A 15,415-nucleotide genomic window follows, 5' to 3' on the forward strand; every position below is an offset into this window, starting at 1 on the left:
AATTTAAAAAAAATTTTTCTTATCACCAGAAAGATAAAGATCTGTACTATTTAAAAAATTGCGGGCTGCAAACAATTGTTTTAAAAAACAAATAATCTTCGATATCTTCGACACCGTTACTTTGATTAAGACTTTTATGTTTGTTTTGGTCCATACTATCACCTCCTAAAATATTTTACAATCTTTTTTTAACACCTTGTATAATAAGAGACTTATTATGATGAGACACTAGCATATGAAATGAACAACAGTGCAAACGTAATGTTTGTTTTATTCAACATTAAATAGAGTTACACTAGGCTTTAAAATACACGAAAATTTCTCCCGGTTAAATTTTACTAATTTTGAACTTTTCTAAACACTACTTAGCTCAAAATCGTGTTAACTGCAATCAACCAACACTTTTTCGAGTTTTTTGAGTTTAATGAACACTTCTGAGTTAATTTGACTCTATTGTACAGTATGTCCAAAATCAAGAGAAAAATGAACTTTTCTTTCTACTGAGTTAGAATAATGCAGTTTTAATTACAGATATGCTGATTTCAAGTAAAGCAAAAACTTTTTTCCTTTGCAGTTTTGGCCTAAAATCAAAGATACAAATTGTTTTCCTCTTGTAAACCCAATCCGGGGACATACTGTATATTCGTGTTAATTTACATAACAAATTATTTTTCAATCAAGTAAAAATGTATTTGTCCCTAGCTACTTATAAGAAATGAGAGTTTTATAGCGTGCGTGTAGTTAAAACAGTTTATTTTATTGCAGCACGTAAAGGATCAGATGCGTCAAGAATGTAAATGCCACGGAATGTCCGGTTCTTGCACTATTAAGACTTGTTGGATGCGACTTCCTCCGTTTCGAGTGATCGGCGACCTCCTCAAAGACCGCTTCGACGGTGCTTCTCATGTCGCCGCCTCCGGTCACCACCGGAATAACAACAACGCGCACCAAAACCGTCCACCCAAAAACCCCAAACTAAATTCCATTTCGAGCAACAGCATCCACAGCAAAAGGGAGAATCGCCGCAAACACAAGTACGGTTTCCAACTAAAGCCCTTCAACCCGGAACACAAACCTCCCGGAACCAAGGATTTGGTCTACTACGAAATGTCGCCGGGATTTTGCGAAAAGAACCCCAAATTGGGGATCCAAGGCACGCATGGGAGACTATGCAATGACACGTCAATGGGCGTCGATGGGTGCGATATCATGTGCTGTGGACGGGGATATCGTACCCAAGAAGTCGTCGTGTTCGAAAGATGCAACTGTACGTTTCATTGGTGCTGTGAAGTGAAGTGCGATGTGTGTCGAACCAAAAGAACTATACATACTTGCGTTTAAATTTAGCAATTTTACGCTTTATTCACTTGAATTTGGTTCATATTTTAGTGATTATTCCGAAATTAAAAATTCATTTTATGTGAATAAAGCTAGGGGAGCCCGGTGCGAGTTAGGATTAACTTATGACAGGCCGAACGCTTATCTATCAGTATTAGAAATTATTGACATTATTAATGTAAAAGACTGATTTGAAATTTGTTTTGAGTCATATTTGTACATATTGAGCTAAGTTATTACGCTACAAGCATTAGTTTTTTATGTGGTTGGCAGGAATAAATGAGTGAAAAGTCGGCGCCTTTTTGTATTTTCTTCTACATTTTATATTACGTAGGTTTGTATTTATTTATGGAATGTAAATATTAAAAATCAGCATGTAGTGTATCTCAAATTTTGTGAATATGTGACCATTCTAGAATTTATACATTTCTCTATAATCGCATTAATTTATTGACCATTACTTTGTACATTAGCATTTGTAAATATTCATGTAGCTTATTTATGTAGATATAATTAGCAAGTATTTTTATAATTACTTTATTTATAATTAAACGTACTTGTAAATCAGATTGCTATAAAATCATTAATAAACAATTATATGTAATTTGTCGCCGTTTTTTTAAATTCAATGAGCGATTTTTGAAGCGTATGAATAAATTCAAATTATTTACGCTTTCTGAACTCGATAGTAGAACAAGGGAGGGTTAAACGTAGCAGCAGTTTCCAATCGACAATTCCAGAAATTTTATAATACCCCAGTTATTTCATCACAAAGGAGCACAGATGTTGTAGGGATGGGGTGACCACTATTAAATTTTGTAGACCGAAACAGGGAAAAATATAAATCGCGTCACTGTCATGAGACGTATAATATTTTAATAAAAACAATAAAAAAGACTAAAATTAGTAAAACAAATACGTGCAGTTTTTGCTGTTTTAATTTTACCGGTTGGGCAGTCAAACGAGAACATATTACAGGAACATATAGATTTGATTGACAGCTAAGCTTGATACGTGAGGTTGGCCTTATTGAGCAAAACAGGTTCATCATTTCTGAGCCAGCATTTCAATAAAATACGACCGAAATATTCATTAATGGTAATAGTATTGACGTTCACCAACGCCATGGGAAATACACAACCCGCATCCATTTACATGCACTTTTCTTGGGTCCCAGACAAAAAATTGCACTCGGGACGAATCTTATTAAAGTTATTAAAAACTACAGTATTTTTGTCAAAATTAAACCGACAACAGGAATGAGAGGTGTATTCAACATTAAAATAATTTATAACCCGGAAAATGCAGCGTCGAAGAAACCTAAATAATTCACAGGTATAAATTTAAACGGGAATGTCACTGCGAGAACCATGACATTAAAAAAATATCACTAATGAGCCAAGTCTGGCAACTAACTGGTTCATAAATTACAAATTACAATGACCCATATAACTTCTGACGCTGACTTGAAACTGTTTAACCAAAATCAATTACACAGTTTTGTTTTGTGCATCTAGGTACACTTTTGTGTACCACAAAGCTAATTTTTTCGCGGGTACGGTATTAAGTTCTAATGTGAAATAAAGTCTTGTGCATCATGTGTATTGCTAAGAATTTCACATAAAACTTTATAGACACCCATATTATTTGACCATGAGCGTGGGAACGCTCAATATTGTCACAAATATTCTTGACGTTCAGAAACCATCGGATTCCATCTACGCGTCCGTCATTAACTCGGATTTGTTCGGCCGCCTCCAAGCAAGGAAGATCCAGACTGGCTGCTTCAGCTGCCAACAAAAAGTGCATTTTATAGTAAAGATAAAACAAAGAGTAAAATATTTAATTCAAAAATGTATTCAAATATATAGGGTGTCTCAGCGAGTTGAAAAGGTCCATTAGTGACCTTTAAATGGTAAAATTTAAAAAAATATATAGATACTAATCTAGTCCATCAAAAATAAGACGAAAACATGCACTTTTTAAAAATTTATTACACAAAAACTAAGACAACTAGAAATATTTTTTTTACTACCGCAAAGAAGAAAGTACAAGGTATAAGGTTGTAACATTTTTTTAGTGTGTTGACTTTGCAAAGATAAAAAATAAAGGCGTTTGTTAAAAGTTCAATAACTTAAAAAATTTAAATGAAACACCCTATTTATTGTTTTTGCATTTAAAAGATTATTAAATTGTCTTTCTAAAATTATTTACTTTTAGGCGTTTATAATCAGTAACTAAAAAAATATTTAACGTTAAACATTAAAAAAAAATAATTACTATTGTTTCAGTAGCCAAAAAGTGCACAGTTTCACAAGAGATGGAAAAAATATCACTTAATCACATTTGTGTTAAACTAAATTCATTATTCTTTATTTTTAAAATAATTTTTTTTTTTTCATTTTTCAATTCTAGACATTGAAAGTTAATTTTGTTAGATAGACAATTTATCAATCTATTAGATTAAAAAAAATACATTAAAAAAAATAATTACTATTGTTTCACGAGCCAAAAAGTGCACAGTTGCACAAGAGATGGAAGAAATATCACTTAATAATCACATTTGTGTTAAACTGAATCCATTATTTTTATTTTTACAACAAAATAATTCGAATTTCAGTATTTATAACGACTTTTACAATCTCTGGGTAAATCAACGGCATTGTTGCTACAATTAATATTGAATGTTAAATATCTTTTCATTTATCAATTCTAGACGTTAAAAGTTATTTTTTTATAAAGACAATTTATCAATCTATTAGATGCAAAAATAAAAAATAAGGTGTTCCATTTAAATTTTTCTTAATTTCTTAATCTTTACAAATGCAAAACACTAAAAAATTGCTACAGCTTTAAATTCTGTACTTTCTTCTTTGCAGAAGTAAGAAAATTTGTTCAAGCTGTCTTAGTTTTTGCGTAATACGTTTTTTAAAAGTACATGTTTTCGTCAAAAACATTATTTATAAAACTAAGCGAAATCGATTAATAAAAGTTTAGCGTAAAAACATTGTTTTAAAATGCTACATTTAAAATTGCAAAGAAACAAACGGAGTTTCATTTAAAAAAACACAAGTTTGTATCGTAACTTGTTTTTGAGACATGCTGTATGCATTGTTACAAATTTTTTTAGAGAAGGGCAGCCTCATCGCAGTTTTAAACTACATATTTTATTACAAACACAAAAACATGTTACAGAAAATAGGAACATAAAACCATATTTTTTCTAACGGAAATTATAAATGAAACCATAAGACAAGAATCTCTAAAACCATAAATTGGAGTATAAAAGTGTAAAAGTTAAAAAAATATAAAAAATATATAAATTATAAAACTTAAGCATAAAATAACACACATCAGTAAATAACATAAACTAATAAACACTAAGAAAAATGTAACACTTGGAAATCAAAACATTAAATAAAAACTCTTTCAAAATACATTTAAAAAAACAATAATAAAAATAAATAAAAAAATTAAAGAAATAAAAGTTTTAAATTTTCTTTTTCTCAACCAAAATCGTCTATGATAAAAAAGTTAAAAAATGTTACTAAAAAAATGTTAGCTATTTATGCAACAAGTTGCAAAATGAGCGTGTTTTTTACTAGACGTGTGCAAAAAACAGCCATTTTGAACCGTGTTTTATACAAGATTTTTTCCAATTTGGTTATGCATCAAATTCGAATTTAAAATCTGTAATTTCAATAATTTTCCAAAATCATTCTAGGTCGTCGCTATGAAAATAGTGTTATTTGTTTTCTTTTTAACATTAGTGATAAAATAATGTCATATTTTATAACTAGTGATAAAATTAAACACATTTGACAAGTAAAATGACATATCATAATGGTTGTTTTTCACAACAAAATTGGAAAAAATATAGTTTACCGTTAACGGAATAACTTATTTCAAAAAAATGTCTTAGACTGACTTCCAGGGGGGGCACATGCCCCATCTTGCCCCCCCCCGAAACGACGCCCATGGCTGTATGGTTGAAAATAATTTTAGGTGATGCACTAGATTAGTATCTATCAATGTCTTATACAATTTTTTTTACTATTTCAAGGTCACTAATGGAGTTTTTTAACTCGTTGGGACACCCTGTATGCGCGTTGTGATAATAAATTAATGTTTCTCTTTAGTTCGCGTATCTATTATTAATAAGTCTTGAAACGAACAAAAAGCATGGAAATATTGATTTATTTATTACTCCAGCCACCGATAAAATTCAACCCTGTTTGTTGCAAAAAATGTTTGATGCATTGCTCTTGCAAAGCGCCCATTTTTTCGTTGCTACTAAAAACGTAGATTTATACCGTGCGAACGAGAATGAAAACAACTATAACATTTCTTTTACAGTCCTCTTCGACACTGTGTAATTTCAATGGTAATGCTCAAGACAGGTAAAAACCACGAATCTTTTAAGACATCAGTTTATATCAAGTGTCCCATAATCACATATCATCATAGCAAAAAGCACACTAACACCACTTACTTGGATATGTATGAAGTGGCCGGCCATACAAACTTTTTACTTGCTGATTTTTCCATGCTTTGGAAGAGAAAAAGAAATAAAATTGAGTGAAGCACTTTGAGCAGAATAATTAAATTGATTCTTTATGATCATCAGTCTTTTCCACAGCCGGCTTTGAGATGATGTAAATTTGGCATTTGACTAATTGCGCCTAATGATAAGTGATACCAGCTAATTAACTCGTCACTAAAAGGCTTAATGAATTCATCAATCAGACATTACCTAATCCCCGAGCCACCGATACCCAACACACGGCGAGCACAAGCTTCTCAGGTTACCAGTAAACCGGACTGGTAACAACCCGCTGATGATGGGCCAATTTGGGTCGTTAAATATTTCCGTTTCACAAAAAGAGGCCACGAAAATAAAACAAAAAATTTCCTTCTTCATCTGAATTCTTGAGATTTTCGAAAACTGATTTTTTGTTTTCACATTTTTGAATGAGTGTCTGTGCGTTTGACCTACTACTACTCGTACATTCCTAAAAACGTTTAGTCTTGCACGAAACTCATTAATAGTTCTTGAAAATGTCGACAATTAAGGAAACTTTCATACCGTCGTTATAAATCGTGCGAACAGATCTACTCTTCGGCGTATTTTTCAGTCAGAAACATTCATAGAATAACTAGAATAATTCAGAACCCAGAAAACTCGTGTAGTTTCCCTACACTGACAGCGGCCATACTTCACAATTAATACGAATTATTTAAACAATGCCGAGAGCATTTTGATGAAACGTTAGGCGAACGGCTGTAGCCGAGCTGTTCACACGCCTGAACAAATTTCTGACGGGGTGGAGAACTTGAGGCTGCATTCCAAAACTGGAGGAATTTGCAAACAACGCTCCCAGCAATGATAACAAAAATTCTATTTCATCTTGCTCAAACAATGCAACAAAACGCCAAGCAAACAATATACAACTGAATATTTCAACTTTGTTTATTAAAAATAACTTCGATAGGGTGTTTTGCAAGACCAAAACCTCTTGAGGAATTCTTCCTTCAACCTTCAAGCAAGACGTATTTTCTTTTTTAAAAGTTTATTTACATTTGCAAGTTACAACTTTTGAATGTGACTAATGAAAAAAAAAATTATCTCAAAAATACAGAATCAAGTAACAATTTTTCTAGCAATTATCAATGTTGAAAGATGTGATGAAAGTTCTCTCAATTTTGAACCAAATCAGCGTATACCCCATTAAAACAGAGACTTGTACTTTTGTATTTTTAATCCACTTATTAAAATTTGCACTGAATTGTTGTCTTTTCCAAGTTGTTCTGTTTTATTTCGTAAATTGAAAATCCACAGGAATAAGACCAACGATTGTTGAGATCTATCACCTTATTCTTACAGCGGCAAAAGCATTAAAAAATTTTTTTTTCACAAATCAGCAACAAATTTGCAATTTTTGTACGGTGGGAAGTAGATATCATCTTTTCTTCTGTTAAAATTGTAACAGAAGTCAAAATTCTCTCCCTAGAAAGTGAAATGAGAGCAACTATTTGCTCATGCCCGCATTCATTGATAGGCTCATTGTCAACAAACATTTTTATAGTTACCATTGTGTAATTTCAAAAAATGATAGCTTTTTGCTAATTATTAAATTTTATTAAAAAATACAGCTAATTTCTTGGGTGTTTTTAACTCAAGTCGAGCAAAAAATTGTATATATACCACTGGAAAGAAATACTATTATTCCTTTGGTGGCACCTCAAGAATAATCGTGCATTTATCTTCTTTTATGTATAATGTAGGTACTATTATATTGAATGACTCCCTAGTTTTGACACTGATAGGGAAAAAATTGATTATTATGTTTTTGGTCACAGAATACCACGTTTGAAAATGATTTACATCTCGGTAGGTCATGGAAATTCAGATTTAGGGTGGCAAAATTTGTACTTTGAGAGTTCTAGGTTCATTTTTGTACGAGGTTGAAAATACGTCAATTTCAAAATTTGTGACAATTATCGCTTTTAACAGATATTGTGCTTATTTTCTCCTATAGTCCCTACTGTTCCACGTTTATTCCTTGAATACCTGTCTTTTTCAAGACAAATTTTTCTGGATTTTTTTTACTAAGCGAAGTTTTCAGAATTCAGAATGCCAGGACAATCTTTACCTCATCTCACTCAAAGAGAACGAAAAGCAGTTTGCCGTTCTTACAACGAGTTTTTCAAAGATTTCAATAATTCCAAAAAAAGAAATAATGTTTGCTTATCTTGCTTCCCTTCATTAGGGATATCACGATCATTTAGTAAATGTCCAATTGTCACACTCTCCTTTCCACACATTTTACACCTCTCTTCAGGTTCCAATCAAGACTTACACTCTTCCAATTTGTATATCCTTATCACAATTTTTCTCTTCTATTTCACATTCTACTTCCTTGCAGTACCTTACATCCTTTCGATCTTCTCCCAAATTTTACCGTTTTTTTTCCGATTCAATTCTCAACCTTCCCCTTTTGTACTTACACTTAAGGCAAAAAAAAACGCAAATGGTCAAAACCAAAATTGTCAAATTTTTCAGAGATTTACATAGTGTAAAAAAGGTTGTTCCCAAAAAGGTTAGAAAGAAATAAATGTCGTATTTGGTGGTCTTGCTAGTACAATGTCATATAGTCAGTGTTAAAAACAAAATGGAAAAACATGATAGAAGTTTGGAAGATGATTGACAATTATGAAATTGTGAATTGTGACAAAGACAACGTCAAAAAACTGGCATTTATTAACAGGCCAACATTATAAAAAAAATAATAATTTGCGTTTTTTTGCACTCAAGTATATGTTATTTTTTCAGACAGAATTCGACAGAAATGTAATTTTTATGACGTATCGCGATCTAAAGAATGTTTACATTAGTAACTTTCTTGGAACTAAAATTAAAGTCTGGTTTACAGTCTCAACGTCTATCGAGATGTCAATCATTTTGAAACGTACTATACATCACCATAAAAAAATTCTGATTCGGTAATTTAAAAAAGCTTTTTATTTTAAACAAAATACAATAAAACAAAAATTATAAAAACAATCACGAGCAGTGAAAGAGCTTGATTATTATTACTTAAAGTTTATGTTAAATTGTGTTTTTTTATTTTTTTTTCAAGAAAGATATGTATAAAGCTCACATTACTTCATTCAATTCGTTACATGAATGTTAATTCGCTACTTGTCCGCATGGAGCGCGATCGTGTGCGCGATAGCAGCGCGCGCGCGACTTTCCCATGCACTAAAGTGGTACTTCGGTGCTGTTTCACGGCTCGCCTCACTGATGAAAATCTCAATGTACTCAATGCGAGTTCTACAAACGTTCTTACCTAGATTTTATTACACATACTTGCCTCAAATATGTGAAAAACAACCGAGTTTTTGTACCAATAATATCCAATTATCAAAATTCGATAATAGTAGATTACATACCGAGGTGGGAGGTGCTCAATATCTAGGCAAAATCATCCTCTTTAAAAAATATGACAGTTCAGGCTAGGAAGTGGCCATTTCCCAACCCGAACTGTCATATTCATATCAACAATCATAAATAAAAATTTCATAAGATTTAGGAAAATGCGTTCAATTTAAAAGTATATCTACTTTTTAAGTTATTCAACACGCTAGAAGACAAGATATACGTTATTGTAGACTTACCTTATTATTAAGAGACTTATACAGGATGTTCGGTCCAAGTCGCCCCGGCTGATAACACCTAAACTTACTTCCTTTTTTCAAAAAGTAAATATTTAAGTAATAATATTCATTCCTTAATAAATGTATCAATTTTTTTTAGCACATCCAGTGTTGCCGGAAATGCTACCAAATTTAGTTTTTCAAATGGAACACCTATGTTTTTTTTCCTCCAATCAATAATAATTGACATGAAAAATACTGCAAACCACTATTTATTACATTTTGCATAACACATCTTAAATCTTAGAATTTTATAAAGAAATTGGTCGCGTAGCCCGATTTTTAAATTTAAAGGAAAGGTGTGAAAAAAAATGCTTGGATACAGTTAAATTGTTGGTTTGACAAATCTAATTTGTCAGTTGATGAGCGAGTTCTCTTATGGAAACTCTTGTATTTTCTTCGACTGATAACAGAACATTCAGATTTCTATTTTCTTGTTCTTCACAAAGAACCACAGGTTTTTTATTTTTAAGAAGCGAACCTATTGGTCTCAGTTGCTTTTCAATTCGACTAAATTTTCAACGATTTGGGTGAACTCTATTTGAATATTTTTCTCTATACTGTCCTTCAGCTTCCGCTCTATTTTTATTGCACTTAAAAAACACTTCAAGCTAATCTACCAATTCGTCGTAATTAATATCATCCATTATTAAAGATCTCAATAAGATATATTGACAAATTAGGCTTTGTCAAAGTAACAATTAAACGGTATTCAAGCATATTGCTTTTTGCATGAATACCTTGACAAGTAAAATCCGCCTACGTTGCAAAATTTGCAATAAAATTCAAAAATTTAAATTGTTTTCTGAGCGCATTATGTAAAGTAAAATGTAATAAATAGTAGTTTACCGTAGTTTTCATACCAATTATTATTGTTTTGAGCAAAAAAACATAGGTGGTCTATTTGAAAAACTAAATTTGGTAGCATTTCCGGCTACACCGGATGTGCCAAAAACATTTGATGCATTTACTAAGAAAGCTGGAAATGAATAGTGTTATTTAAAAATTTAGTTTTAAAAAAAAGTAAATTTAGGTGTTATCGGCCGGGGCGACTTGGACCGAACACCCTGTATGATGAAACAGTAGTATAAAAATGAACAATAGCGCAAACACATTTTCAAAAACATGAAATATGACAGTTCAGGTTAGGAAGTGGCCATTTCCCAACCTGAACTCTCAAATAAATAAAAATTTCATAAGATTTAAAAAAATGTGTTCAATTTAAAAGTATGTCTACTTTTTAAGTTATTCAATACGCTAGAAGACAAGAGATACGTTTTTGTAGGCCAGGGCCGTACCCAAGGGGGGGGGGTTTAGGGGGTTCAAACCCCCCCGAAATGCTGAGCACTTTGTTATATAGTGTTATAAGTGTTAAAAATTTAGTTTTTTTGTTATTTTAATGAGTTAATTTTAAATTTTTGTGAATTAATTTTTCATGTGTTAATTATACAGTGTTTCATTTTTATTGTTAGGTACAAATTTAAATAGTTTATAGAATATTTAATTTTAAGATAAAAGTGTTTTGAAAAAGGCTATGAAAAGGAGCTACACCCCCTAAAAAAGGTACGTTTTTTAAAGGGTTTTTCCTAATATCTCAGAATAGATAAAATTACAAAATTTGGTACCTTTATATGTACACCCAAACAAATGCCAAATAACAAAAATTTTAATCAGGGGCGTCCTAAACGGTAAAACAAATTTAATTTTTAATTTTTATGCTGTTTATGGTCTGTAACATAAATTTTTGAACCGATTTTTACTAAAAATCCGTAAATGGTATCGGAAAAACACAAAAGACCTTCTTTTATGAAAAACTATGAAATTTTGTTGCTGAAAGTGGCAAGAAACCACAGGCAAAATAGTTACAGTAAATTTTTACCTTAATCCCATCTAGTTTAGGAAGCACCTAATTAAAAATTTCAACATTTTATTTTTGTACTTGTTTAGGTGTATAAAAGTTATCATCTGTAGCACATTTTGAAATTTTTTTCTAAAATGATTTCGGAAATATTGAAAAAAAAACCTATTAAAAGACGCACCCCTTGCGTAGCATTTTTCGATATATGTTCATAGAAAATTTTTGTTTTAAAAATGAATATTCATCTCCTGTTTAAATTTGTAACAATAAAAAGTATTAAAAATTGATTTTATTTTTTGTTACTTTTGTGAGTTAATTTGTATTTTTTTATGTTTAATTAGGATCTCTTATTTCAATTTAAAATAAAAACGTGTACTTAGAGATTTTTGCTTTTTAATCCGTCTTCTTTAATTTCATTTTCATGGACCAACAAGAAAGCCCCCCCCCCGAAATAAAATCCTGGTTACGGCCCTGTTGTAGGCTTACCTGTTAATAATAAGAGACATATGGTAAAACACAAATATGACAGTTGGAGTTAGGAAGTGGCTATTTCCCGACTTGAACTGTCATATTCATATGGATAAGAATGTTTACTTGAATGTAAATTAATTTTGTTGGGAGAAATAGTGAGTCGGGAGCGATGTGAGCTTAATCAGCTAGAGTCCGGCTCACACGATGATAAATGAGCGTCGATGACAAGCGCTACATCTGCAAGTCAGCGGGCATCTCCAGGTGGTTGATACCGAATCAAACTTTCAATGATATCTATATAATAATATAATAAAGGAGGTAGTGTGCGATGTCGGCTCACGGGGGCAGAGATGATACCACAGTGATGCAGCTCTTGTCTGGGTGGTCCAACACGCGTGATGCTCCAAGCCGACCGCGTGACCCATCATTAGGCCATTGCAAAAGGCGTTCTAATTGCTCCACCGAACACCCAACGACTCTATCTCTCACACCTCGCCGGCAAGGCTCTTTCGTCTGCCGCCGACGACGAAATTTCACAAAAACACAAACATTTCCCATTTTAAAGGGTATGCAAATGAATTGAAAAATTTGTCTAGACGTTCCTCGAACGGAAAGTGTTATCTGACTCACTCAGAATTTTAAATGCTACCCGGATTTACTAATATCAACTAATCGTTCTCTAATTAGGAGCAGGTAGAGATTCCGATGTTCTTGATCAGCTAATTTGAGCCCATACGTATCATTCTGAGATTGCGTTCCAATCGTGGCAATCGTACCTGTTCTTCATCCACTAATTGATTTCTAATTTTTTGCATATTTACATATCGGTTTATTCAAGTTAATTAGTTTGTATTGGAATGCCCGATGTTCAATTAAGTCATTTTCCAAATAAATTTTCTAAACCAAGTGAAGGTCGTACAGGTGTCGATGTATCCTGCGGCGGCCAATTATCAACGTTGGTGTTCCTACCGAGTTTGCAAAAAATAAAGTTACTTTGATGATGATTTGTGCACATTTGAATAACATCTAAAGTCTGTTTTTTGATGGAAATGCCAAATAGTTTTCAGTTTTAATAAAGAAAGTCAACACAAAAAATCGTTTAAGAAAATTTAGAGACGAAACACCAAAAAAGAAACAAATTCGGTAGCACAGTTTTTCGAAATTTGGAAACAAATAGTTTGCAAGCAGAAAGTTAGAAAAAGGGCCCGTTCAAATGTAGACGCAATTTGTAATGCAGGTTTGCTTAACATTCTCAATTTTTACAAGAAATTGACAAGAATACAAAATAAACAAGAATGGAAAGAACCTCGGAAAGAACGCAATTAAATTAGTGTCTTGTGCATCGTTTTTGAACGAGTTGAAAAAGTAACAATTTTGACACTAAACCTGAAGAAGAATTTCTCAAATGCATCAACTTTGAACTCATTTCAATAAATTACACAAAATTTATTGCCAATCATCATAATACCTACTTGTATCTTTTGCTAAATATTTTTTTTTTCCGTATAAACATTCTTTTTCTATAAAATTTTTCTAGCAAGAACCTCATTTTTGTCCACTAGCGGTGTGTTTATACCAAAATTCTGTCTTTAGACCTAAGGTAATGATGTCTGTCCTCAGGTATTCAATTATAGCGCTTTCAAGAACAAACCGGCAAACAAGATTCATAAAAGTCAAAATTTTGACAACATCTCAATTTGAAAAGAACCATAATTTTTTAAGGGACAAAAACAAAGAGCAAACAAAATTTGTGGCTATGGAAACAAGCTGCTACCATTTTTTCCCCAAAATTTTGACTTGGTAATTTCTATTAAAAAAAAAACAGACTTTCTCAAGCACTTATTTCTAGATTAAGTATGTACCGCGTGACTGTAAATGATTGTGATTTTTTACGTTAAATTGGTGTCAAATTTAAAATTTTAGTTTGGCAACCTTTACTTTCAAATTCAAACGTCAAATTTTTATTGGCAATTGTCATTCATTTGCGACGGGCGACTGTTGATTTAGCCGTCACCTCTGAAACATTCTGATATAACAAATTATAACGACTACCAATCATTCAGTGTTGCCAACAGACTTTTTGTCACAAACATTAATAGTTATCCGGTATTATTATTATTAAATCTGCTAAAGAATAAAAGATACAGTTTTTTAATATACGAAAATAATTGTAAAATTCAAATTATCTTGCATGTGAAAAGTTGGTAAGTGGCCATTTCCCAACCTAAACTGTCATATTACATATCAACTTCTAAAGAAATTACCACTTCCCAACCTGAACTGTCATATACAGTTGCGCCAGAAGTCGCGCCCCAGAGAAAAATTTCAAGTAAGATAAGATACCAGAAACATGGAAAAAATGTTTATAAAATTCTATCTGTTAAAAAATTTATTTTTTGACATTTGACATTTTTTATGTCTATTTAATGATACTGATAATCTTGTACATGTTTTTTTACAATTATTTAGAAAAGGGACAAAAATTTTGACGGCCACAAATGACATTGAACAGAGTTACAATTTATGATACAGCTTCCTTGTTTTCTCTTCTAAAAACCTGCAGCAAAAAAACTTGGAAAATTATTTTTCCAACAAAAATAAATAGAGTCAAAGTGCATAATTTAAACTCTCATAACTTCGAAATTTTAATAGATAATTTTTTTAAACATTTTTTCCATGTTCCTGGTATCTTACTTTATATGGCACCCTGTATAATTTTTTCACAATGTAATAAATTCTTCATAGCTAACTGCAGTGCTTTGCGTTTTGGATATCAAATTTCGGTTTGGTAATGAAGCACCTCTCATCTCGATAAGTAATTACAATTTCTCTATAATATGTAATTTATTTATTACTTTATGAAAAATAATGCACCATATAGAGTGTTTCAAAACTCGCGCTCAGGGAAGAATGCCAAAAAGGATAAGATAGCAGGAACATGAGAAAAATATACTGCTCCACAAAAGTTAAGGAAGTGTGCAATAATTACAATAATTAGTTATACATATTAATAAATTATTAAAAAAAAATAATTAATCAAAAGTGAGATAAAAGCAGATATCTTTTTACTTTTTTGTTTTTGCTGGATTCCACGTTGCTCAGAAGAATAAAATTTATTTGTTTTATAAATAATGCCACTTCCTTAACTTTTGTGGAGCAGCTTATTTAAAAAATTATATATAATTATGATTTTTCACCAAAATTTTGACTTGTTAATTTCCATTTAAAGAAAAAACGGACTTTACATTTGAGTGGTTTTTTAATTTTGTTCCGAATCCAATCGCTAGTCGATAAAACCAAGTTATGGTGTTGATTCTTGCGCAGCATCTGTTTGGAATATATGAGTCTATTAAGTCATTTCAGGATCGCATGTATGTTAGTGTATATCTCTTTTTATAGCATAAATCATATTGTACCGAAGCAGCTTCAAGTTTTAGTTCACGGGCAAGGTCCAGCACGTATGTAGCTCGCGGCTAGCTGGGAACTGCTTTTCTCAAGACAGATCGGTTATTAAGAAGTCTCGCACGGTAC

General features: G+C 31.8%; 1 protein-coding gene across 1 annotated transcript in view; it reads left to right on the forward strand.

Moving 5' to 3' along the window:
• The window catches only part of LOC123013201 (protein Wnt-1), a 21,377-nt gene extending 19,486 nt beyond the window's left edge, over positions 1-1,891 (forward strand). Inside the window, exon 4 of the mRNA XM_044411594.1 lies at positions 766-1,891. Coding sequence (XP_044267529.1) covers positions 766-1,341 — 576 coding nt within the window. The 3' untranslated portion in view covers positions 1,342-1,891. The remainder of the gene's footprint in view (positions 1-765) is intronic.
• Positions 1,892-15,415: the final 13,524 nt, after the last annotated feature.

Source organism: Tribolium madens, unplaced genomic scaffold (genome assembly GCF_015345945.1).
Source record: "Tribolium madens isolate multiple individuals breed KSU strain unplaced genomic scaffold, Tmad_KSU_1.1 Scaffold_96;HRSCAF=242;Tcas5.2_LG5, whole genome shotgun sequence".
In the NCBI taxonomy this organism is placed as follows: Eukaryota; Metazoa; Arthropoda; class Insecta; order Coleoptera; family Tenebrionidae; genus Tribolium; species Tribolium madens.